Consider the following 27,283-nt stretch of genomic DNA (forward strand, 5'->3'; position numbering starts at 1 on the left):
AATTCAGGTGGCCAGATTAAAGCACTGTTTGCTCTTCTGCAGCTCCACATTTAAAGAGGGATTTCACTGTGAAAAAAAATATTAAAAGCCAGCAGCTACAAATACTGCAGCTGCTGACTTTTAATAAATGGACACTCACCTGTCCCAGGATCCAGCGATGCCAGCAGCCGAGGCAGATCGATCGCTCGGCTCTCGGCTGCTGCCGCCACCATTCTAGGTGAGGGAATCCGGAAGTGAAGCATTGTGGCTTCACTTCCCGGTTCCCTACTGCGCATGCGCGAGCCGCGCAGCTTAATAGGAATGGTATGTGCTGTCTCTGGGACCCGTGTGTGTCAGGGGCGGACTCCAGAACTAAGATTGCTGGCGCTCTGCAGACTGTGCTGGATGCCTTAGTTTTTTAGCGGAACACCCACTCAATGTCTCAGTCACACTGTGATTGATTATCACAGTCACTGGCATATAACATTGACTCCTCCGCTCTCCCTGGCTGCGGCTGCCTGACTTGTTCTCCAGACTCCAGGCTCCAGCAGCTCTGCTCCGCTGAGTCTGTGTCTGTCTCCCTCCCACGTGACTCACTGTGACTGACCGTGACGTCACTCGTTGCTAGACGCCAGGCGTTAGCAACGAGTGCAGGAGAGAGGCTCCACCCACCGCTGTTCCTCCTCCTGGTATCTGATTCTTTCAATGGCCAATGAGGAGGGGGCGAGGCTGATCCAGCTTAGAAGTGTCCATGGAAACTGTCAAAGCTTCAGGATCTTCTGACTCAAGGTCTCAGTGCTGGGCGTAACTACAAGTCTCTCTCTCTCTCTGCGACGCTGATCGGGTTATGTGAGAGAGAGAGACTCGGGCAGAGGAGGCAGCGGCACGCGCGAACAGAGCAAGTGAGAATGGAACAATGACATGTCACTGTCTCACTCTCACTGCTACTATTTCGGGGGGGGGGGGGCAATTGCCCTGTTGCCCCCCCCCCCCTGGATCCGCCCCTGCTTCTATCCTAATATTGATCAGTGGTTCCAAATTAATAAAAACTACTGCAGTAGAGACCGGACACAAAAAAAAACACTCAGCATCTTTCCAAATAACTGTTCTATTTATTCGATGTATTTTTCTAGTTTTTTATAACCATGCTTATGAAGATATCACCTTAATATTACAAATATAGGCAGTATGTAGGTGGGCTAGATTCTTATCAGTGTAAAGAATATGAATATGTGCCAAACATTAATAGTGCCATGTGCAGAATATGAGTGCAGTGTGCAAAACATCAGCAAAGCATAGAGAATGTAATACAGTTTTACTAAGAATTTAAAATTTCTTGCATATTATACTGAAAAAGTAATCACATTCTTTTGTGATTTACCACTGTTGCACTTCTATAGATGGTGTTTTCACCTGGAAAAAAGAGTGACATAGGCCAGTGTTACGACAAGGCTTTACTAAAATGTACAGTACAAAATATGTCAGTGTATCATCTCACCATACGGTGAAGCCAAAAGGGATCCAAACACAAAGCAGAGCTATTAGAGTAAAGTCATTACTATAAAGTAAAACAGAAATAGATGGGTATCAGTGCTAAGGTCAATATAAATCATATTCAAAAGCTATAGTTTGTATATCAATGTCAAAAGCAGCCAGCACAGTTTGTTGATCACCAAACAAAAAATAAGATATAGTCTAAAATGCAGTGTTAAAGAGGAAGTAAACCCTTCAGAAGACAAAGCAAGAAAGGACACTGGGTTTTCAAGACAACACCCGGGGACTTTTAAGGTGCTAAACTAATAGTTAGTTAAGGTCATATAAGCAATATGCTCAAACTAAAAAAAAAATTTTTCATTTACAAACAATAAAAACAATAATATTATCAACATACACCTTACCGTAAATACTCCTGAAGAAGCTGAACAAGCGAAACATGTAGAGTGGTATATTATGGAATGATCAGTGGTTTTATGGTTACGACAAAGATTCGACAAAGCAGCAAAAAACATACAAACGTTGAATCTTTGGCTTATGGTGTCTGTCGAAAGTTCTAAGAAGATTCGACGGAGCAGCTAAACTGTATGGAGTCATACAGTTTATCTGCTCTGTCGAATCTTCTTTGAACATTCGACAGACACCATAAGCCTTCAATGACAGATTCGACCTTAATTAATTTTGATTTTTGGATGAATGCAATTTTTAACCAGTTCCCCACCGGCGCACGCCGATGTACATCAGCAGAATGGCACGGGCAGACAATTGGCGTACAGGTATGTCCATTTTTAAATGCCGCCCTGCCGACGGCGCGCTCGCGTGCCGGTTGGAACCCCTGTGAGTCCGGTCGCGGGTCCTGCAGACTCGATCACCACGGGCATACCCGCGATCGTCTCACGGGGAGACTGAACAGGGGGATAACGTTGTAAACAGCATCTCCCCATTCTGCCTAGCAACAAGTGAAGCTGATCTCTGCTCCATGTGATTGGAGCAGAGATCAGTGTTCACTAACACAAAGCCCAGCCCTCCACAGTTAGTAACACGCCCCTAGGAACACTTAACCCCTACACTGCAACCCCTGGTTAACCCCTTCACTGCCAGTGTCATTGACACAGGAATCAATACATTTGTATAGCACTGATTGCTGTATAAATGACAATGGTCCCGAAAATGTGTAAAAAATGTCTGATGTGTCTGCCATAATGTCGCAGTCACAATAAAAATAGCTGATTGCCGCCATTACTAGTAAAAAAAATTATTAATAAAAATGCCAAAAATGGTCCCAAAAATGGGTCAGAAAATGTCCGATGTGTCCGCCACAATGTTGCAGTCACAATAAAAATCGCTGATCGCCGCCATTACTAGTAAAAAAAAATAATACAAAATTATTAATAAAAATGCCATAAAACTATCCCTATTTTGTAAACGCTATAACTTTTGCGCAAAGCAATCAATAATCGCTTATTGCGATTTTTTTTTACCAAAAATATGTAGAAGAATACGTATCAGCCTAAACTGAGGGAAAAAATGTTTTTTTATATATTTTTGGGGGATATTTATTATAACAAAAAGTAAAAAATAATGCGTTTTTTTCAAAATTGTTGCTCTATTTTTGTTTATAGCGCAAAAAATAAAAACCACAGAGGTGATCAAATACCACCAAAAGAAATCTCTATTTGTGGGAAAAAGGGGACGTCAATTTTGTTTGGGAGCCATGTCGCACAACCACGCAATTGTCAATTAAAGCGACGCAGTGCCGAATCGCAAAAAGTGGTCTGGTCTTAAAGTGGTTGTAAACCCTTACAAACCACTTTGACCTACAGGTAAGCCTAGATTAAGGCTTACCTGTAGGTCCAAGTAATATCTCCTAAACCTACACGGTTTAGGAGATATTTGCCGAAAGACAGGCACCGCAGGCGCACTGAGAGCGTCACAGTTAACGGCGATATCCCGTGTGCATGCGCGGGAGTGACGTCATCGCGGCTCTGACAAATGACAGCGCCGGAGCCGCGAGACCCACCGAGAAGATGGAGGCTCCGTACACAAGGGGACAGCGGTGACTTCGCTGGCTCCTGTGTCAGGTAAGTGACACATAATGGACTACTATGAGATGCATAGTAGTCCATTATGCTTTACCTTTGCAAGGAATCAAAGAGGAAGTAAACCCATCAGGGTTTACTTCCTCTTTAAGCCAGAAAAATGGTCTGAAAGTGGTTAACGAAAAACTAAATTAATTAAAAACAAATTTCGGGAGTAACTAAATAAATGTATTTTTCAGACGAAAACGAAATTCCAAAACAAAATATTTCAGTGTGCACATGTCTACTTATTATGCACATGTTGTTAGGTAGAAGACATATACAATTTACATTTGGAACCAAGATTTGCTTTAGATATGAAAAGTAGCATATCAATAAATTTTGTGGAACTAAAATTCCTTTTCACACTTTCTGTGAAGGAGAATTGTGCTCCTTTCTAATACTCACTTGCGTTCCGCAAAATCACTGACACGGGACAACTCACACGTCTCTCCCAAAAAATTGTCCATACATTTACACCTTCCACATTCACATATTCCTCTTCCATTACATAGCTGACCATTAGATGCCATGCATGTTGATTTATCTTCTGAGCAATCACAAGCACTACCAGAAAAGTTAGGGAAACACTCGCAAACTCTGCAGTTGCAGACTCCATTATCTGTAAGAAAACACATGTTTTAGGGAACAATCCAGTTTGAAAACCGACACACGTAACTACCATATTCACCCCTTTGTAATTAGCAAACACCTTTTCATTTCTGTCTGCAGCTACCCATGATTGTTACTTCTTGTTCAGGGGAATTCACTTTTCCAAAGTGCTTTCCTCCATCCAAAAAGCAAAAGTCAAATGGCAGGCTGTCTGGTAGCAGAGTCTTTGAGTAACAGCCCAACTACAGAACAGTGCATGCTTATAAAGGAATGTTCAATCTCCACTCTGGAGCATGAGCATGAAAAAAATAAAAAATTTGGCGACACGGACAATTGTTAGTGTTACTAAACCCAGGACCCTGCATTCACTATATCTGGTCTCCCACAGTACACAGAACATGGAAATGCAATTATTTAGTAAATATAAACTGCTAAATACCCTTTCTCATCAGCAGTATATAGCAGTCTTGTAACTTCTATCAGTGTCTGGTTAAAGCTTGTAGGATGAGTTTTCATTCTTCCACGATTGTCCTATGAGAATGCAGGACCCCTGACCCTCTGCCTGGACCGTGCAGATTGGCACTGTGCTGATCACATGCACTCTCCAAAGAAAAAAACTCTCCAGAAATACATACCAAACTGAGCATGTGCAGACTGTCACCTGGTTCTGTAAATATCAGGATTTATATTGGAGTCAGTGGAAGAAGGAGGTGATCAGAGAAGGCAGGATCGAACAGCCTTTTTAGGTTCCACAGTGAGTATAACAAGCATTCTTTACTGCATATAAAGACTGATTTTGATGTTGTGGGTTTAGTAACACTTTAAAATGTTCGTAAAACTTTTTTTTAATAAAAATAATAAACATGTTATACTTACCTGCTCTGTGGAAGTGTTTTGCACAGAGCAGCCCTGATCCTCCTGGCTCCTGCTCATCAGGGGGCCCCAGTGGAAAGCCACTTTTCCTTGGGGAACTGTGCGGACTTGCTCCCACCCCTCCCCACTCCCGTGTCACAGGATTTTATTGACAGCAGCGGGAGCCAATACCTCCTGCTGTTATCAATCAATCCAATAAGGAGAGAGACAGTGGCTAGAGCCACTGCACTTGTGTGCATCGCTGGATTGGATCAGGCATATGCATTTCACCTTAATGCATAAAATGCATTAAGATGAAAAACTTTGAGACTTAACTACTTTAAAGGGTAACTCCACTTTCATGGGGGAAAAAAATAGCAAATAAAGTAAAAATAATATAGCGTATACAATTGCAACACTAATAATATTGTAATTTCCATTTCAATCTGCAGCTGCTGTAATTTTCTGAAAATGCAATGCAATATGCCTACCTGGAGGTGTTCTGTACACAGAATGTGTACAGGACGCCCCCCAGAAACATAATTTTCTGTTTTTTGTAATTGGTTTACTGATTTCCCCAGAAGTCTGCCCTAAGATACAAGTCAGATTTCAGGCATCCTCTGGAACAAAAAATGAATGTCCCTTCAAAGGGATGCAGGTCCAGCAGCTTTCCTCATTAGAGACCTGCAGGTGCACAGTTGATTGATAATTGTGAAACCACTCCCATTAGACTCTCTCAGCCTAGAGGCACAGAGGAACAAACAGTGATTTCTTCTGAATAACAAAAGGTAGGAATCTGCAACAAAAATGTGTTAAATCCTTGCAGTGTACATAGATCACCCAGAGGGGATTTTAGTTAGTGGTGCTAGAGTGTACGTTGGGTTTTTCTTTGGTTGTATACGCCGGTGGCGGTATATTGGGGGGGGGGGGAGGGGGGGGGGGTTTGTTGTTATTGTTGACTCAGGGGGTTGTAGTAGTAATCAGCCTGGGTATGCCCAATAGGCTGTAAGTTGTTTTATGTTATTGCAAACTCAATAAAAAGAATGAAAAAAAAAAAAAGAAAAGTGGAGTTACGCTTTAACCACTTTCAGACCGGACCAATTTGCTGGTCAAAGACCAGACCACTTTTTGCGATTCGGCACTTCGTCACTTTAACTGACAATTGCGCGGTCGTGCGACGTGGCTCCCAAACAAAATTGACATCCTTTTTTTCCCAAAAATAGAGCTTTCTTTTGGTGGTATTTGATCACCCCTGCGGTTTTTATTTTTTGCGTTATAAACAAAAATAAAGCGACAATTTTGAAAAAAACGCATTATTTTTTACTTTTTGTTATAATAAATATCCCCCAAAAATATATAAAAAAACATTTTTTCCCTCAGTTTAGGCCGATACGTATTCTTCTACATATTTTTGGTAAAAAAAAATCGCAATAAGCGATTATTGATTGGTTTGCGCAAAAGTTATAGCGTTTACAAAATAGGGATAGTTTTTATAGCATTTTTATTAATATTTTTTTTTTTTTTTACTAGTAATGGCGGCGATCAGCGATTTTTATTGTGACTGCGACATTGTGGGGGACCCATCGGACATTTTTGACACATTTTTGGGACCATTGTCATTTATACAGTAATCACTGCTATATAAATGCAGTGATTCCTGTGTAAATGACACTCGCAGTGAAGGGGTTAACCAGTGGGTGGCAGTGTAGGGGTTAAGTGTTCCTAGGGATGTGTTACTAACTGTGGGGGGGTTGGGCTTTCATTTAGTGAACACTGATCTCTGCTCCAATCACATGGAGCAGAGATCAGCGTCACTAGTTGCTAGGCAGAATGGAGAAATGTTGTTTACAACGGCACTTCTCCATTCGGCCGCTCCGTGAGACGATCGCGGGGATGCCCGCGGCGATCGAGTCCGCGGGTCCCGCGACCGGACTCACGGGGGTCCCGACCAGCGCGGGAGCGCGCCGCCAGCGGCGCGCTCCCGATGGCAGGGCGGCAAATTTAAAGGGACGTACATGTACGCCCATTTGCCTGCCCGTGCCATTCTGTCGACGTACATCGTCGTGCGCTGGTCGGCAAGTGGTTAAACATTGAGTAATATTGTTGCCTACAATAGGTTTATACACTAGCAAACAAACAAATTTAGGCCAGCCCAGGATAACCCCTCATACTACTAGCAGGTCTCCATTTGGTGGAAAGGCAGTACAAAGAGCATAATCATAAACAGAGGAACTGGACTTGTGTTCCTCAATGGTTTTCAGGAAAAGGATGTTATAGCAAGTACAAAATCAAATTTTCATACTTTTCCATTGAGGGACACAGAACTCTAACTTTTGGGATGCCCAAAAACAGTCCAACTGAGGGATGGGAAATACAGCAAACAAATACCAACAGGGCCAAGAAAAAAAAAAAACAATAGAACTGGGGGATACCTACAGCTCAAGCCTAAAAGGATTGTAAGCTCTAACGAGCAGGGCCCTCTGATCCCTCCTGTATTGATTTGTATTGTAAGTGTACTGTCTGCCCTCATATTGTAAAGCGCTGCGCAAACTGTTGGCGCTATATAAATCCTGAATAATAATAATAATAATAAAAGACTTTGTACCCTTTGCTGGCATCAGACCAGACTGAAATGTTGACCTGGTAGAACATGTGAACCAAGAAACAGTTGGCTGATGCCGAAAAGCCCAAGAAGACTTCATAGAATGAGCAGAGTAGCCTTGACAGGAAATGGTGGAACGTGATCATTGAGACCATAGGCTTGGATGATAGTCTTTCTGAGCCATCTACAGCTAGTTTAAAAAGAAGCCAGTGCACCCTTTTGGGGTCAATCCTAGATGACAAGAAAATAAATCAGTCTGACAGAATCAGTGGCTGAGAGGACTCGACAAGGCCCTATGTAAAACAAGAAAGCATTACTTGGAGGATAAGAATGCCAATTTAAACACTCACATTACACAGGTGATGACTGCAAGAAATGGCATCTTGTGGGCGAGTGCAGAGAGGAATGTCTAATGAGTTTAAAACAGCAGTTTCTAAAGTGCAGAGAGAACCAGTCACAGGTGAAACAGACGGGGGGTGCTACATGAGAGACACCCTGGACAAAGGTCTTAATCAAAAGGATGAGGCCAACAGTCTCTGAAACAGACTAGAAAAAGCAGAAACCTGACCCTTGATAATGCTGAGACAACTACAGGAAGTAGAGGATTCATGCCATAGAGTAGAAATCCACACAGACTCGACTCATACCACCTGAAGTATACTTTCTGTGTCTACCTGTAGATCTTGAAGGAAGTGGACTCCCTAGGGTTGAAGTAACACAAATCAGAGACTTAGCTCTTGTACACACGGTCGGAGATTCTGACGGAATGTGTCCGATCGGACCGCTTTGTCGGATATTCCGACTGTGTGTGGTCTACATCGGACTGTCGGATACTCCGACGGACCAAGTTTTCCAACTTGTTGGTAAAACTTTCCGACAAAATGCTCTGATCGGACATACTCCGATCATGTGTAGAGAATTCCGATCGGACAAAGTGCCACGTATGCTCAGATCAAATTCCTACACCAAAGCTATTGGCTACTAGCGTGAACTTAGTCCCGTCGTAACGAAATAACGTCATCACGTCGGATTTTCCGACAACTTTGTCCGACCGTGTGTATACAACAGTTTCGGACAAAATCCGTCGGACAAAATCCGATGGACAAAATCCGACGGATTTGATTGTCGGAATCTCCGACCGTGTGTACAAGGACTTAGAGATGCCCCTATACATCAGAACCTGGGCTTGAAAATTCAGTGACCATGAAGAAGGATGGAAAATTAGTTCCTGGGACAAAAGATTCTGTTGATCTGGCAGTACCCCCGAAGCATATGCCAAATGTCTTACAAGTTGGCCAACCACACTTTGGCCTGGGCCAGTCCAGAGCAATGAAGTCCATTTGGAATCTTCCCATCTTTATTTTGGAAGAGGTTTTAGCGCAGTAAAGGCATATATCAAGGTATACTTATTCCATAGAGCCACCAGAGCATCCACTGTTTCTGCTAGAGGGTCCCTGTAATTGGAAACAAATCTTTCCAGTTTGTTGTTGAGCCTGGAGGCCAGGAAGTGCATATCTGTTATCCCCCACCTGTGACACAGTTCTGGGAAAATTTTGGCATGTACTGACCACTGCATCAGGTCCAAGTACTGAGGAAATATGCCTGCCAACTGTATATGACCCCGGAATATGGACAATATGTCAAGTACTTTTCTGCAGAAGAGAATGACCTTTTGCGACCCGATTTTGGGGCCACGTATCTCGGGGCCACTTGTAGCTAGGAACCCCAAATTTGGTATGCAAACATAGTAGAACTAGCATTACAAAATCACCAAATTTGGGGTTATTTCAACCAAATTCGAAAATATTTCTACCGGATTCGATATGATTTCAACATGATTTGAAATTATTTCAACCGCATTTGAAACTATTTCAACCGGATTCGAAAATATTTTGCGACCCGACTTTAGGGCCATGTATCTCAGGGTCACTTGGTGCTAGAAACCCCAAATTGGAGATGTTTTAGTGCTAGTTCTATTGTGTTTGCATACCAAATTTGGTGTTTCTAGCTACAAGTGGCCCCGAGATACGTGGCCCCAAATTCGGGTCGCAAAATGTAATTTTTTGAATTTGATTCGAATTTCGTTTGAATTCGTTAGCATTGTAATTCGGTAATTGCACAATGAAAATTCGTCCGAATTTCGTTTCGGAACAAAACGAAATGCACATGTCTAGCCCTTGGCTTCTTCTGTTCCACCCTCAGCGGGATCAGAGATGGAGATACAAGAGAGGCCGACCTCGTCAATTCAATCTCCTTTCAGGTGCGTGACGCTTACCTGGTAAATGATCCTATCCAGTCCTGTGTTGTCAGTACTTCCGTCTGTCATGGGCACTGCCAAGTTTTCCTGGTCTTTCTTTTGGACAAATTTTTCAAGATTATGTTACTCCCACACATGCGCATGGGATTCACATCATCACACCCAGAGCAGTGCATAAATGCTCACTGAGCTGCGCATGCCTGGCTTATAATACATAAATTCTGACAGGCAGTAAGAAGGGTTTATGACAAAAGGGACCAATAGGGTCTCTTCTGTCATAAAAAACATTTCCTGTTTGCCAGTGATTTTTTGTTTTTTTTATTTTTTTAGGTTTAATAACAATTTTAACAAACAAAGCTGTCCAGGAAAAGTGGCAGTTTAGACAAACCATTTAACACTGACAAGGGTGCTTACAATGATCAGCTTTTATTCATTTATGCAAAACTATAATCCCAAAAGAAAAAAAAAAAACAACTGCTTAAAGTGTTAACCCTCTACCCAGATTGACAATGCTGCTGTCCAAAGGTGTCTCAAGGAAAATAAAAATAAAAATTAATGCAGCTACTACATTTAAGGATTGTTAAACTGCAATAAATGACAATTTTGATTTGGAGTTTAATAAAGCTTTAAGTATCTAGGGTTGTATTTTTCTAGGGTTTGTAAATATAGTGCTGAACTCACCTCCACAAATTAATCCATTGTATCGGTCACAATTGAAATTGTCACATTCACAGTATTTTCCAGAGTAGACCTCATTGGGATTTTCCCTCTTCTTACACACACACTGGCCACAGATACAGTCTCCATTGTTACTGCAGATATCTGAGTAGTTCTCCTTTCTGCACAGAGCATCTAAGTCTTCAATTTCAATACCGGCTTCCTTTGTGCTGCATTCACATTGTTTTCCAATACGACCCTCATTGCATCTGAGAATAGAAGAATCCAGTGTGAAAAGCCAACGTACACCAAAAATAAAATAACCAATTTTTTGCCTCCATGACCTGAAGCCCGCACTTCTAGCAATTTATAAAATGTAACTTTGTAATCTAACTGTAGCTCTGCACTTCCAATAAAAAAAAAAAAAGTAAGAGGTACGTAACACAAATACCGTATATGCATATATGATTTGCTTTCAAAGTATCTTACCCTTCATATCTAAAAAGTAAAATTCCCAGGAACTAAAGCTGGCCAAGCTGGCCAGCTTTAGAGAGAAATAATGCCTTCGTTGGCCAAATCCTGCCCGACATCCCAAGATCGAAGGAGCCAGTGAAAAAGTGATAGCAGAACAGCACCTGATCAGGTATGTTGACAGCTGGCAAAGCTGGCTGTTAAATTACAGTAGGTGCTGCCGATAATGTGTTTCCAGGGCGATCCTGTCGTGCTGGTTCCCGGCGACAGGCTCCTCTAACCAGCGTCGTGCTGGTTCTCGCACTGGATGCAATAGGAAAATTACATTTTCCTATAGTAGCGAGCGAGAGAGATCAGCGACAATGTCGCCTCACTAATGAGACCTGCATGCCTTCAGGGGCATACCAGGCCCTTAGGTCTGGTAGGGATTTTAAGGGGAAGCCCCTACTCTGAAAAAAAACAGTGTGGGGGTCCCCCAAAATCCATACCAGACCCCTATCCGAGCACGCAGGCTGGCTGGTCAGGAAAGGGGGTGGGGACGAGTGAGCACTCCCCCATCCTGAGCCGTACCAGGCCGCGTGTGCCCTCAACATGCACCCCCCCCCACCCCAAAGCACCCTGTCCCCATGTTGATAAGGACAAGGGCCTCTTCCCGACAACCCTGGCCGTTGGTTGTCAGGGTCTGCGGGCAGGGGGCTTATGGGAATCCAGGAGCCCCCTTTAATAAGGGGGCCCCCAGATACCGGCCCCCCACCCTATGTGAATGAGTATGTACCATGTACCCCTACCCATTCACCTGGTGAAAAAAGTGTAAATAAAAAACACAACACACGTTTTTAAAATACTTTATTAGACAGCTCTGGGGGTCTTCTTCCATCTTGGGGGGGTCTTCTTGCCCGACTCCTTTGCTATCTTCTGCTAGCTCTTTAACTACCAACGGAGCGCAACTTTCTTCTTTGTCGTCGCCGCCGCTATTCCGGGGGTCTTCTTATGACTTTGGGGGTCTGGTCCCCCTCTTCGGGGGTCTTGTCCCCCTCTTTGGTTCTTCTTGTCGGGCCTCCGATATCTTCTTATAGCTATTTTACTAGCGGTGGCCCGGTCTTCTGTCGCCACCTTCTTCTCTTCTTCCGACTTCAGGGGTCTTGTCCCCCTCTTCGGTTCTTCTTGCTGGGCCTCCGCTTTCTTCTTCCAGCTCTTTTACTAGCAGTGGCCCGGTCTTCTGTCATTGCCACTGCCTTCTCGTCTTCTCTTCTTCCTTTCGATGTTGACACGACTCTCTCTCCGGCCATAATGGCAGGGGGGCATTGTGTGGCGACTTATATAGGTATAAGGGGCGGGGTCACCGGGTGATGTCACATGGTGACCCCGCCCCTTATGATGTCACAGTCCCAGCATCATCCGTGGCTGTGACAACATAAGGGGGCGGGGTCACCATGTGACATCACCTGGTGACCCCGCCCCTTGGCCCTATATAAGTCACCGCACAATGTGTCCCTGGCATTGCGGCCAGAGAGAGCGTTGAGTCAACATCTCAAAGAAGAAGAGAAGACGAGAAGGCGGCAGCAACGACAGAAGACCGGGCCACCGCTAGTAAAATAGCTGGAAGAAGAAAGCGGAGGCCCGGCAAGAAGAACCGAAGAGGGGAACAAGACCCCCGAAGTTGGAAGAAGAGAAGAAGGCGGCAACAGAAGACCGGGCCACCGCTAGTAAAAGAGCTATAAGAAGATAGTGGAGGCCCAGCAAGAAGAACCCAAGAGCGGGACAAGACCCCCAAAGTCGGAAGAAGACCCCCGGATGGTGGCGATGACTAGGAAGAAAGATGGGCTCATCCGCTAGAAAAAGAGCTAGCAGAAGATAGCAGAGGAGTCCGGTGAGAAGACTCCCCAAGACAGAAGAAGACCCCCGGAGCTGTCTAATAAAGTCTTTTAAAAACTTGTGTTGTGTTTTTTATTTACACTTTTTTCACCAGGTGAATGGGTAGGGGTACATGGTACCCCATACTCATTCACATAAGGTGGGGGGCCGGTATCTGGGGGCCCCCTTATTAAAGGGGGCTCCAGGATTCCGATAAGCCCCCCACCCACAGACCCTGACAACCAACAGCCAGGGTTGTCGGCAAGAGGCCCTTCTTCTCATCAACATGGCGACAAGGTGCTTTGGGGGTGGGGGGGCCGCCCAAAGCACCTACCCCCCCATTTTGAGGGCACGGCCTCGGCCTGGTACGGCTCAGGGGGGGCGCTCACTCGTCCCCTCCCCCTTTCCTGACCGGCAGGCCTGCGCGCTCGGATAGGGGTCTGGTATGGATTTTGGGAGGGCCCCCACGCCTTTTTGTTCTGAGTAAGGGGTTCCCCTTAAAATCCCTACCAGACCTAAGGGCCTGATATGCTTCCTGAGGGGGAACCCATGCCGTTTTTTTATTTAAAATTTAGCGTGGAGTTCTCCCTTAAGATTCATACCAAATACAGTGCTTGGTATTGGCGGGAATACAATTCGGATCCCCGCACCAGTGTGAGCCCGGCCTTAATGTCAGCGATGCTTGTTGCTTATCGGGAAAGGAAAAGAAACATTTTTCCTTTCCCAATGCGAGCCGGCTTGGCGCTGGCTCCTGTGACGGGGCTCGCAGGGTGTCAATCTCACCGATAAAAGCAAGGCACCTACTGTACAAATGTCCGCAGTGGGAGATTTGTCCATCCGCACTGTGTAGTGTGGACAGAAGAATGTTCAAGGTCTGCACTTGTCTGCGTGTTGGTACAAAACTGGGCCAGTCCCTGCCCTGCTTCTTCTTGGCTAGGACAACAATCCACCGGCTGGTAGCTGGATGCCTTCACCATATTGTACCAAACTCCTGGCCATGGGCCTGCTCAAGGCAGCCCTGTCCATTGGCCTTAAAAATAAAGGAATGTCCACACAAGGAAAATGTTTCCCACACTTTACTGTAGCTTTCAAAGATGGCTGTGACATCTAACATCATAGGGACATAATTCTGTAATTTGGGCACATAACACCAACACATAAATAATAAGCAAAATAAGAAAAAGAAAAGAAAACCATGATTGTGCTAAAAATTATCACATAAAAGCAGCTGCAAGCACACCCTGAGATACTATCATAGTCAGAGATTTTTTTCATTGGGAACGTGGGGGAACGCAGTTCCGGGACCTCCAGCATTAAATATATGTAAGGGGTGTGGGGTGTATTGGAGGGTCTATGATGCTGGCAGCTGGGGGATCTATTGTCACTGCTGGGGATCTCTTTTTGTGTGAGGGTCTATTGTTACTAGTGGGGTATCTATTGTTGCTGGGGTCTTATATCACTGGTAGGAATCTACTATTGAGGGAGAGGTCTATTGTTGATGTATGCTGATGAGTCTATTGATGCTGGCAACTGGGAGATCTGTTGTTGCTGCTGGGGTTCTAATGTTGCTGGGGTGGATCTTTTGTTGCTAGGGGTGGTATTTTGTCATCGGTTTGTCCATTGTTGCTGTGTGGGGGGTCTATTGTTGCTGGTGTTGGGGTCTATTGTTGCTGGGGGTGTCTATTGTTGTGTGAGGGATCTATAGTTGCTGTGGTGAGGTCTATTGTTGCTGAGGGACCTATTGTTGCTGGGGTGCGGTCCAATGTTGCTAGGGGAGTCTGTTTTCGTGATAGCAATCTATTGTTGCTAGGGTGGGATCCTATTATTGCTGAGGGAACCTATTGTTGCTGGGGTTCATTGTTTCTGGGGTGGGGTCCATTGTTGCTGGGGGCGAGTCTATTATTGTGTAAAGCAGGGATATGCAATTAGCGGACCTCCAGCTGTTGCAGAACTTCAAATCCCATGAGGCATAGCAAGACTCTGACAGCCACAAGCATGATGGGACTTGTAGTTTTGTAACAGCTGGAGGTCAGCTAATTGCATATCCCTGGTGTAAAGGATCTATTGATGCTGGGTGGGTTCTATTGTTGCTGGGGGATCTATTGTTGCTGGCTCCAGGGGATCTATTTTACTGCTTTTCTTGTTATTAGATAAGAGCAAATTCCATACAAATGATTTAGAACCACAAAATGGCACTTGGGAGGAGCGCAGGGTGCGTAGACAAGGGGGAACTCAGAAGGAAGGAGTTCCTGCACCTATTCTCTGAGGAAAAAAAGCCCTGATCATAGTAGATAGCATTCACAAAGATGATCCCACCAAGGGACTCAGAGAGTGGACTGCTAACATTACCAACTGGAGTGAACCCCATAAAGTAATATATATCATAAAACTTTAATTATAAGTTCATACATTTCTGGTAAGAGTACATTTGAATCTTCGGATGTGATTCCATTCCAAGAGGTGACTGTGCTGATTAGACATGTGCACTGCCAAAAAATTAATTAATTTTCGTTTCATTCGTTTTTTTTTTTTTCATTCGTAATTCGTAAATTAGAAAATCCCCAAAGTTCGGAAATTAAAAAATCCGAAAAATAGAAAATGTGAAAATTAGTAAATCCGAAAATAAGAAAGGAAAATCTGAAAATTCACAAGAACAAAAATCCGAAAATCCAAAAGTTTGAAATAATAACTAACTAATAATAACTATTATAAATTATAGATATTGGAATTTCCTTTCAAATTTGTCTGTTAGTGAACGTAACGAATACAAATATATCTGAAGTTACGAATTATCCAAAATAAAGAATGCCACATCTAAACAAATGGAATGGAACAAAGCAATAATAAATAATAATATTAATAAGTTTTTATAATTATTATTAATTTTTTACATTCCATTTGTTTAGATATGGGATTTATTATTACGGATAATTTGAAACTCTGATAAATTCATATTCGTTATGTTCACTAACAGCCAAATTTGAAAGCAAATTCCAATACCTATAATTTAATAGTTAGTAACAGTTAAGTTTATTATTAGTTAGTTATTATTGCAGATTTTTTAATTTTGGGGTTTTTGAAATTTTGGATTTTCGTTCTTATTTTTGGATTTTCATTCTTATTTTTGGATTTCCGAACTTATGGATTTTGGATTTTCCGAATTCTCTAATTTTGGAATTTTCAAACTTCCAAAATTTAGAATTTTCGAATTTTAGAATAATTTTTGAATTTATGAATTTTCAAATATTTGGAAAAATTTGGAAATTCGAAAATTCGGATATTTCTGAATAAACAAATTGTTTTAAATTCGTTAAAAAAAGAATTTGGAACTAAACGAATTGCACATGTCTATTGCTGATTCCTTTCCATGTATCTGTTTAAACAATATTGTAGTCCCGCTAAGTCGCTGATCACCGCAATTACTAGTAAAAAAAAAAAAATTATGTTTGGGATAATTAATAAACCATCTTCCCTAATTAACTATGTAAGGTAGCTCTGTCCCAAATTAGTGTGCTAAAGTATGCAATTGGGTGTTAGGCCCCCTTTTAAAGATTTAGTGATGTAATAGGTGAGGTTAGTACCCATATAAGTGCCAGGAGGGGAGGAGCCATAGAAAGACAGGGCATGGGAGCCAAACACCCCTGAGTTATTCAGTAGTCAGCTATTGCCTTCACCTACTGGCAGACTATCTAACTGCTCCTGCAGGCTGAACAGAAAAAATCTATGTGTGTATGATCAGTTTTTTCAATTTATCAGCTTTCACATTAGTGGAGCTTTAAGAGGAACTATGGACATTGTTAGAAAAATTAAATGTCAGCAGCTGCAAATACTGTCGCTGCTGACTTTAAAAAAACAGACACTCGCCAGCCCAGGGTTCCAATGCTGCCTTCACTCAGGTCGCTTCCTCACCTTCATCAGATCCCCAGCACCACCATTGTGACTGTGGGAACCTGGCTGTAACTCCCTGCTCTTTCGCAGCTAGGTCCCCACTGTGTATGCATTGTCTTATTAATTGACAACTTTGTGTAAAAGATAAAATGTATTTTCTTTCCACATTTTTAAAAAAAATTGTGGAAAAAAATAATCACATTTTCAAAAGACTCACTATGCCTCTTAGAATCTACTTTGGGGTGTTTTCTTTCCAAAATGTGGTCATTTTGTGGGTGTTTCCATTGACCTTGTGCTCCAGGGCCTCCAAAAGTGTGATAATATCACACAGGAAATTAGATACGTAATTTATGCCCCATAGAAAGCTTTAAGGTACTCTATGGATTTTGGGCCTCTTTGAAGAAGTCGCACACATGTGGAGGAGTAGCAGATTTTGTTTTGGGGTGTAAATATGCCAATGCTGTGTGTGAGAAAAAAATTGTTAAAATTACAACTTTGTGAAAAATAAGACTTATGAATATACACCTATTTTTTCTTCACCAAAGAAATGTAGCGGAATCATATCTAAATTTATGAAGAAAGATTATTTAATTGCAAAATGTTATGGACATAAACTAAGGAAAATGTTTCCTTTTTTTTTCATTTGTCCTTTATATAGCAAAAAATAAAAAACCTAGTAGTGATTAAATACTGCCAACATAAAGCTCTGTCTTTAAAATTAATTTGGGTACAGCGTTACATAACAAAGTAATCATCATTCAAAGTGTGACAGCGAGAAAACTGGCATGGACTGAAAGGGGGTGAAACAATACAGTATTCAAAAGGTTAAAATGTGCTGCATATTAAAAGTATTAAATTACAAAAAGGCTTTAAAACTTTTCAGTTCTACCAAAACTGTCCGTAGACAGCTTACAGCTTCAATACATCAAAGAAACCCTCAAAAAACTCTCATGTGTCAGCAAGCAGTAAATGTGCATTAGGGCATCCATAAAAAGCTATTTACAAAATGAGTTAAACTGGTAGGGACAGTCCAAATTTCTATCCATGTATGGGCACCCTGGTTGTACACAAGTTGATGATATAGAAATGAAATACAATTTATAAGGTGTTTTTTTCCACAACTTTTTTTTTTTCAATTACATTTTTTAACATTTCTTTCTTTTATTTATTTATTTTACATACTGTCATCAAAATAGTTCATTGTAAGCATAGTGACACTTTACTACTACTACTACTGTGGTGGGGAGAATCAGGGATTTGTTTTTTTTTACAGTGTGATTGCTTGTTACAGTGATCACCGTAACAGCAATCATTTGAACTGTCATGAATGGCTCTCATTGACTTGTTGTTTGCTATCTTGATGCTGTGATTTTCCCATAGCTATCACATAGTACACAGTGCTGTGATTAGCCCAGGTACCATGTGATCACTGGTGACCAATCACAGATCCCACAGTAGTAAACAATGATGTCATGAATATATTCCAAGCACTCAGGATGTGTGGTGGTAAGTGGTTAATAGCGTATTTTCATGTAAGGCTCAAACGTTTTTCATCAACCAATCAGCTGCCTTTACACCTTTGTAAATGGGGAAAGAAACTGTATATCAAGTAAAGATTTTTTTTGCACAATTTTTATTGAATTTTCACAATAATACAACAAAATTATCCAGAAAAGTAAATCCAGATAAGAAAAAATTTAAATAACCGTAAATAAACAGCATAAAATAAGAGAGAAAAAAAAAAAAAGAAATAAGACTTCAAATTGTCAAGTCAAAGAACACTAACCAGCCATGTTCCTATTTAGTTTGTTTATGTGAGCTTCTGACAAACAATAGAAACCAAAGGCCAAAGACCCTATGTATTGGTTATTATACTGACTCAACCTGGAATAACCAGGGAAAGGGAGCTGTATCCATAGTGAAAGCATGGACTGAGAAAGCAACCTTGCTTATATCAAAAGAGGTTTTCCTAAAATATCTCCTAATAAAATAAAATAAAATTAAATTAAATTAAAATAAATAAATCCAACAAATTAACAACAACTGCTATCTCAAGTAGTAGTATATTGTGGGTTGTAGCTTTATAGTATACAGTATGAGTGTTTTGTTTTCGTATTCTCTTAAAGTGGTTATATACCCCTTTTTTTTCCATTTTTACCTACAGGTAAGCCTATAATAAGGCTTACCTGTAGATAAAATTAATATCTCCTAAACCTGTACGGTTTAGGAGATATTCACTTTGCATGCAGACGCTGACGTCAGTGGAGCATTGTGAAGGTCTGGGCAGATGCTGCCGGAAAGAAGTCTCCCACATGTATGCATGGGAGTGACGTCATTGCGGCTCTGGCCACTCACAGCACCGGAGCCCCGAATCCGGAAGACACGTCAAGGGGGAAATGTCAGCTTTTGCCTTACAGGTTTTAAAAAAAAATAATAATTTGTGCAAGTATACAACCGCTTTAATGGGTAAGAGCTGTGAAATGTGGTGTATGATTTTGTAAGATCTTAAATCTTCCCGATTGATTATTTAAGTTTTCCTTAGAATACCAAGTAAAGATTTAGATTGCTAGAGAGGTATTAAGGAAGGACGGGTCTAGAATATAGCATATATGGAACCCACCTAAGTGTATAATATAGATTGGGCATATATGATGGATGGAGTGTCCAAATGTTTATGACAGAGAACTGGGTACTCTGAAGGCTTTTGGTTATAGTATTATTTTGGCAAGTACTCTGTTGGACTTCTATTTTGGGATCTAATAAATGCTTATACTTTTGGATTGAAGGTGTTTTCATTATATACATGTCTCCCAAAACCCTGACAATATTACGCTTCTTCTTGGGACTGGTGGGGTAGTACAGGGGTTTTATACCCAAGTTTGCCCAAATTGCAGCACCCCTCAACCAGCTGTTGTGTGGACAGCCTACCCAGTCAAAGAGCAGAGAATCGCCATCCATGCAGGTCTAATGACATGAACCTCAACAGACTGATTTTAAGACTCCTTAAAAATGGTTGACTTCATCCCGTCTACTAGCTTGTGTGGACTATACCAAGCCCTTTAAAGTCTACACTGCCAGAAGCCTGCAGGGTTTAGGAGCGGTACTGGGTCCAGATCAGAATGGGCTTGCATGAATCATTGTGTATCCTAGTGGCAGTCTTCAACCCTTGCAGCGTAACCCTCACAACAACAGCTCTTTTAAACTGTAACTATTGGCCCTCAGTTGTGCTGTAACAGAGGAATTTGCCGAGTGTGTTACAGAGGCTCAAGTCAATATTTATACTGATATTTATCCCCTTGCCTTAAGTTGATTCAGGTAAACCGGGGGTACTGGAGCAGAGATAGATGGCCTGGCTGGCCCGCTTCAATTACAAAGTTCACTACAAGCCAGGTCGTCTACACTTCTACATAGCAACGTGGATGTGCTGCCTCGCTTTCTCATGGAGGAGCCCCAGGGGGACGTGAACCAATTGCAAGAAGACTTGGAGGTAGTTCCCATACTGGCATCAACACAACCGGAAAATAATGTTTTGGTAGTCAAGTCTTCGCAACGACCTTCCACTGTGGAAAAGGTATACACCTTGGAAGAGTAGGCTGCCTTGCAGCAACATGACAAAGATATCTCTCAGATCTGTGGGTTTCTATCTCAGTACATCAGGCTATGTGGTTCATGCCCTTTTTCTTGATGTTTGGGCACAGTGGTCGTCTGCCTGTGGACTTGATATTTGAGAACAAGGAATCAATCCCTCTTTGTATACCAAATGACTGGGTCCAGGAACAGTGGACTCAGCTGAGGGCCAGACAGGTGGTTCTTGAATGTCACAAAGATTTGTCAGTTAAAGCTACTTTTGTCCTGATATCCTTAGGGTGGGCAGACAGCGTGCTAATTAAAAATCCAAAATTTGAGAGAAGTAGCAAGTCAGAATTCTGCTGGGGAGGCTTGTCCATACTAAGTCCAGAAGCAACCTTTTCTATGTAATGTGGTTGAGAGTCTGGGAAACACTCAGAAATGCCTCCACTGGAACTTGATCAGACCTTGTGTAATGGGTGGGGGCTGTTCTGCAAAGCCCAATGTTGATTTAGGGGAAGACAGCACCATGGATATTCCACTGATACAAGAAGTTTGTCACAAGGTTCAATCACAATCATCCTGCCATCACCCAATTTGTAATTGTTCCAGGTGAATATGTCATATATGTTTTAGTTTGTCCATATTGCATGTACTAAGCAAACCTTAAAAATAAGAATTGGGGTGCACTGTAGGTTCATAAAAAGCAGGTCCACCAAGGGAGTGGAATGGGGGGGGGGTATATTACAGTGTTAGGCTCTGCCAATGTATGAGAATAGGCAGACGACGCACAGGGTTCTCATGAATGTAGTGTGAAAAGCTCCAGAGTATTGTTTTCTGAGTGGAGAACACTGGCTTGTGTTCTTTAGATTTTGTAATCGGGGGCCTGGAGTTTGAATGCTTCAGAGTGTCTTGGGTGTGATGAATCAATCCTGTGTCTGGGTCTTGCTGGAGAACTGGAGGCTGTGGGAGTGCACAGGTGTGCATATTCATTATAGGTCAGGAGCTGGTCATACCTCAGGGTCCTTATTTGGAGATAGGGGGGTACTCCAGCCAGGGGAGGTGAACCACTTGGGAGACGAGACTCCATGTTGGAAAGAATCACTACCCATAGGACTATGAGGGATAGCTGAGTGAGTTCGCTGGACTGAGAGAGCTAAGGAAACTAGCAAGTCCAGAGGGGGGCTGGAAGGATTCTGTAAGTCTCGGAAGAATGGGAACACTTGAGGTCTAGAGGCCAGGAGTAGGCCCATGCAGTGAAGTGCTGTATTCTACTGTATATGGCTGGATAAGCCAGAGAGTTGTCTATGACGACCAGTGGCAATAGCAGTGGTGCGTCTGACTAGAGAACCAGGTGGCTCTGCATTTTTGGTTATATCTTTGATGAATAAATTCCCCTATGTGGGCATTTGTGTTTGAACTTTTACTTTCGTTTGCTTTTCCTTTTTTATGAAAAATGGGCCAGAATGCCCTTAAACCACAGTTCAGACTGGCGTGACTCATTTAGGCTGAATTCACACTGTGTGTGGTGACAGACTTTTTACGGCATTGTAGAAAGCCTGTCATTGCAAGGACCCACAGAAAACAATTGATTCCTGTGTGCCCCATTCACACTGCAATGCAGCCTGGCGCTGCATTGCAGCGTGCTTTGATAAATTGCAGACATGCTGCATTTTATCGCAGCGCAGTGTGCTGAATCACGTAGTACTGTACAACACCACAGCCCAAGGTGTTACTGTACATGAATGAAGTGTCATTTTTTGTACACTTCATGTAAAGTTTGGAAAAAAGAATTGTGAGCCGTGTGATGTGCTGAATCGCGTACCACAATGCCCCCTACCTCAGCCAGGAACTGAGAGCTGCTGGAGCGGCACTAGCACTGAGTTTATTCACCCTATATCACAATTAGGTTAACTAATCAGGGGAAACATCAGGGGTCTCCATAGGTACCTGTCCCCTGACCAAAGCTATCGCAAGGGGGCTTGTTTTCCTCTTGTGATAGTAATAAAATTAAATGAAAAAGTTAAGTTAAAAAAAGATTTTAAAAGCACCCCTGTGCACACGTGGCATAGGTCCATCACACATACAGTTATGTCCATATTTATTTGGACACTTTTGGCTCTGTATGAATCCAGAATAAAATTAAAATGGAACAATCCAAATTAATTTGAAGTGCAGACTTTTAGCTTTAATTCAAGGGGTTGAATATAAATATCAAGTACAAATGTTAGGAACTACAACCATTTTTATAGACAGCCCCCCCCCCCCCCCCCATTTTTATGGGCTCTAATTTAATTGGACAAATAAATATATAATCATAAATAAAATGTTAATTTTTAATATCTTGTTGAGAATCCTTTACTGACAATGACTGCCAGGAGTCTGGAACCCATGGACATTACCAAAGACTGGGTTTCCTCCTTTCTGATGGTTTGCCAGGCTCTAACTGCAGCTGTCTTCAGTTGTTCTTTGTTTGTGGGTCTTTCTGCCTTTAGTTTTGCCTTCACCAAGTGAAATGCATGCTCAATTGGGTTGAGATCAGGTGATTGAATTGGCCATTTCAGAATATTCCACGTCTTTTCCTTCAAAAGCTCCTGGGTTGCTTTTGCAGTGTGTTTTGGATTATTGTCTATCTGTACAGTGAAGCGCCGTCCAATCAACTTTGCTGCATTTGGCTGTATCTGGGCTGACAGTAAATCTCTAAACACTGCAGAATCCATCCGGCTGCTTCTGTCTTCTGTTACATCATCAATAAACACCAATTTTCCAGTGCCACTGGAAGCCATGCATGCCCATGCCATCACACTGCCTCCACCATGTTTTACAGATGACGTTGTGTGCTTTGAGTCATGAGTTGTTCCAAGAATTCTCCACACTTTTTTCTTCCCATCATTCTGGTACAGATTAATCTTAGTTTCATCTATCCAAAGAATGCTTTTCCAGAACTGGTCTGGTCTGGCTTTTGTAGATGTTTTTTGGCAAAATCTAATCTGGCTTTTCTATTCTTCAGGCTTATGAATGGTTTGCACCTTGTGGGGAACCCTCTGTATTTGCTCTCTTGAAGTCTTCTCTTGATTATAGACTTTGACAATGATACACCCTCCTGGAGAATGTCCTTCACTTGTCTGGATGTTGTGAATGGGTTTTTCTTTACCATAGAGAGGATCCTGCGATCATCCACCACTGTTGTCTTCTGTGGGCGTCCAGGCCTTTTAATGTTGCTGAGCTCACCAGTGCATTCTTCTTTCTTCAGAATGTATTAAGCTGTTGATTTTGCCGCTATCTCTCTGATGGATTTGTTTTGTTCTTGAAGTCTTACAATGACTTGTTTCACGTGCATGGACAGCTCCTTTGAACGCACGACGTAGGTTCACAGCAATAGATTTCAAATGCAAATACCACACTTAGAATAAACTTCAGACCTTTTACCTGCTTAACTGATGAAGAAATAACAAAGGAGCAGCCAAAATCTGGCCATGAAACAGATTTTGATTCAATTGTCTAATTACTTTTGGTCTCTTGAAATTTAGAGGGTAACTCCACTTTAGTGGGAAAAAAAATAACAAAGAAAAAAATAATACAGCGTATACAATTGTGACACAAGTCATACTGTAATTGAATGTTATTCAAAAATTACCTTTTCTTTTCAATCTGTAGCTCTGTAATTTTCTGAGAATGCAATGCAATATGGGTACCCCGGAGGTGTTCTGTACACAGAATGTGTATAGAACCCCCCCGAAACATTTCCTGCTCGTGTGATTGGCTCAGCAATTTTCCCAGAAGTCTGATTTCAAGCATCCCCTGCAGTAAAAATTTCATTTTTGGAGAGATACTTCCAATAGGAAATCACGTTGAAAGGGATGCAGGCCCAGGAGCTTTCCTCATTAGAGCCCTGCAGGTGAACAGGTGGTTGATAATGGACACAGACAAACACACAGGGATTTCTTCAGAATAAAAAAGGGTAGGAATCTGCAACAAAGTTTGTTAAAATCCTTGTAATGTACATAGATCATCCAGAGGGGAATTTTGTTTTCTCAACCAAAGTGGAATTACGCTTTAAGTGTTCTTCATTGCTGTCCCCCACTTGTGTCACCTTCTTCTCCTTCATTACTGTCCCCCACTTGTGTCACCTTCTACTTCATTACTGTCCCCCATTTGTGTCACCTTCTTTTTCTTTTTTTTTCCAAGAAAAGTTTTATTGTAAAAGTTGCATAAAACTTACAGTTCAGCACATCAGAGCAGTATATCACAGTGATGTCACAGTCGATTAATAATCAAGGAACATTGAAGGAAACAAAACACATGTCTACAAGTTAAGGCAAATACCTTTAGAGGAGACAGGGGTCATGAACAAACTGCCCCGTGTACCTAAAATCTCCTCTAGATCAAGAACCGACACAAAGAAAATTTGAACAATACGTGTTGATAAAACAAAACAGGAAAAGTACGTGCTAAGGCATGCGTAACAAACTTAACAATGGGTCATCATGAGTCAAGCATAAAGGTGACTGGAAACTTTAATACCCAGGAGCTTGGGGATTTAATTGGTAGCAATTATGCCGTATTACTATGCCGGGAGAGGTGTGGGGGTGCGGTCACGGACCCCTAGCGACCCCCCTGTGATTGCTACCCGAGAATACACATATAGCTACACAGCAGAAAAACTAAAACAAAGACGAAAGAGAAAAAAAAAAGAAAAAACAACCAACAACAAAACAGGGGAGATGGAGGGGAGCGGGAAGAGAAGGGACATGGAGAGATCCAAGAGTGATGCATACAAACAAAGGGGGTACCCAGACTAGGAAGTAAATGCCCTGCTTACACACGTACACGTCAGATGTGGTATCACTGCTAAGGGATGACAGCTGCCCTCAGAGCCAGCCTGAGGGTGGTAGGGGGGGCTATACCGCAATTACCCTAAGCTATCGAAAGCTGGGGATGCATTCTCTCATTGTGAAAGTAGAAGTTTATATTCATCAGATAACTTAAAGTGGTTCCAGCAGGACCATATCTTCGTGAATTTAGACGCTGTGTCTTTAGCTTGGTGTATGAGATCTTCCATTTCCGCAATTCTAGAAATGCGGTTGAACCAATCCGCAATTGTTGGTACTTTCGTGGAGTTCCAAAATGTGGGAATACACATCTTGGCCGCATTGATTAGGTGGAGAGCTAATGAACGATGATAATGATTAAAGGGGATCGAAGAGTGATGTAATAACATTTGCCCAGGAGTGTAATCTAACTGGTAAGTCGTGATCTTGGAAGTCAGTCGGTGTACAGTTTGCCAGAAGGGTTGGAGTTTGGGGCAGGACCACCATATGTGTAGCATGGAGCCTGTATCCTGCGAGCAACGCCAGCATTTGGAAGAGATATTCGGGGAGATCTTGTTCAATTTGGTCGGAGTTTTATACCATTTTGAGAAGATCTTAAAGCCATTCTCTTGGGTTGACACATTAATAGAACCTTTATGAATCAGCGTGTAGATATTTTCCCATTCGTCTGGGGAAAGATTAAGGGCGAGATCTCTTTCCCAGCTTCGAACGGCCACATTAGATTTAGGATCATGGGTCAAAAACAACATTGGGTAGATATTAGAAATTAAGTGTCTTTGCTGTTCTGTTTGCAAGCACAAATTTTCAAACAAGGTGGGTTGTCTAGAGAAGTCACTGCGCTTATGGGGATCATTTAAGAAGTGTCGCAATTGGAAATAAGTCCACATAGGGCAAGCGCGATCAACATTCCGTGAGGGGATATCAGCCCGGTCTAAAAACGACCCCGCAGAAAAGAAGTGTCTTGCCTGCATCTCATCATGGGGCCAAAATTCCGACAAAAAAGAGGTTGACATGCCCGCAGGGAATGCCGGATTCTGTCTAATTGGGGTTAGGGGACCATTTAATGAGGAAATACGGTGCCCCTTACAGGCCTTCCGGAAACATTTGAAGGGTGCAACCGATTAGTGGATGATGTGTACACGAACTAGGTATGTGTTCTGAGGCCAACCATGGCAATGAACTTATCGGCAGTCCAGTAAATTTTTGTTCTATATTAACCCAAGCTTTCGAGTGAATATGGACATTCCAGTCAATAATACGAGTCAACTGGCATGCCCAGTGGTACTTAGTCACGTCTGGTAAGCCTATACCTCCTGCTATTTTGGGTAGGGCCAGTCTATCAAGACTAAGTCTGGGACGTTGAGAGCCCCATATGAATCGACGTATGGCCATTCTATATGAGGTAAAAAAAGTCTGGGGTACATTGATGGGAATAGTTTGAAAAATATATAGCAAGCGCGGGAGGATATTCATTTTAAGGACAGCAGCCCTTCCAAACCACGAAAACATACCGGACGACCAGTCATTAAGATCTTTTTGAATGTTTCGAATGAGAGGGATATAATTAAGCGCATATAGGTTAGATAGGTGAGTAGGGAGCTTGATTCCTAAATAAGTGATGGCGTCTTTAACCCATCTAAAGGGGGAATTGGCTTTGCATAATGTGAGCGTCTCAGGATCTAAAGATACATTTAGGGCTTCTGATTTGGATAAATTAATTTGAAGATTAGATAGGGTGTTAAAAGTAGCGAAGTCCGCAAGTACATTAGGTAGGGATATATGAGGATCCGTCAAAAATAGGAGAATGTCATCCGCAAAAGCGGCTAACTTGTAAATAGAATCAGATATTGTAACTCCCTTGATGTCAGGGTTAGCCCGTAGTCGATTAAGCAATGGTTCCAGGGTTAACACAAAAATCAAGGGGGAGAGGGGGCACCCCTGGCGAGTTCCATTAGACACGGAGAAGGCGTCCGACAGGCGGCCATTAACTCGGACTCTAGCTGTTGGGGACGAGTACAAAGCTAAGATAAAATGAAGCATGTGATCCCATAGTCCTATCCGCTTGAGAACTGCTGACATATAGTCCCAGGCCACCCTGTCAAACAACTTCTCCGCGTCAAGGGAAAGGAAGAAACCTCGT

At 42.3% G+C, this 27,283-nt stretch overlaps 1 protein-coding gene across 3 annotated transcripts in view; it reads right to left on the minus strand.

Annotated features, from left to right (window-relative positions):
• Nucleotides 1-1,071: 1,071 nt before the first annotated feature.
• LOC143996174 (integrin beta-1-A-like) overlaps nucleotides 1,072-27,283 on the minus strand; it is a 103,827-nt gene continuing 77,615 nt past the window's right edge. For 2 of the 3 annotated variants that reach the window (XM_077491087.1, XM_077491085.1), the window contains 4 exons: nucleotides 10,556-10,800; nucleotides 3,960-4,173; nucleotides 1,478-1,537; nucleotides 1,072-1,392 (listed from right to left, as the gene is read on the minus strand). In XM_077491087.1, coding sequence (XP_077347213.1) covers nucleotides 1,389-1,392; nucleotides 1,478-1,537; nucleotides 3,960-4,173; nucleotides 10,556-10,800 — 523 coding nt within the window. In that variant the 3' untranslated portion in view covers nucleotides 1,072-1,388. The remainder of the gene's footprint in view (nucleotides 1,393-1,477; nucleotides 1,538-3,959; nucleotides 4,174-10,555; nucleotides 10,801-27,283) is intronic. The other variant, XM_077491086.1, reaches the window with a different exon arrangement.

This window comes from Lithobates pipiens, unplaced genomic scaffold (genome assembly GCF_037356315.1).
Source record: "Lithobates pipiens isolate NorthernLeopardFrog02 unplaced genomic scaffold, aLitPip1_a1.2 Scaffold_19, whole genome shotgun sequence".
Taxonomy (NCBI): domain Eukaryota; kingdom Metazoa; phylum Chordata; class Amphibia; order Anura; family Ranidae; genus Lithobates; species Lithobates pipiens.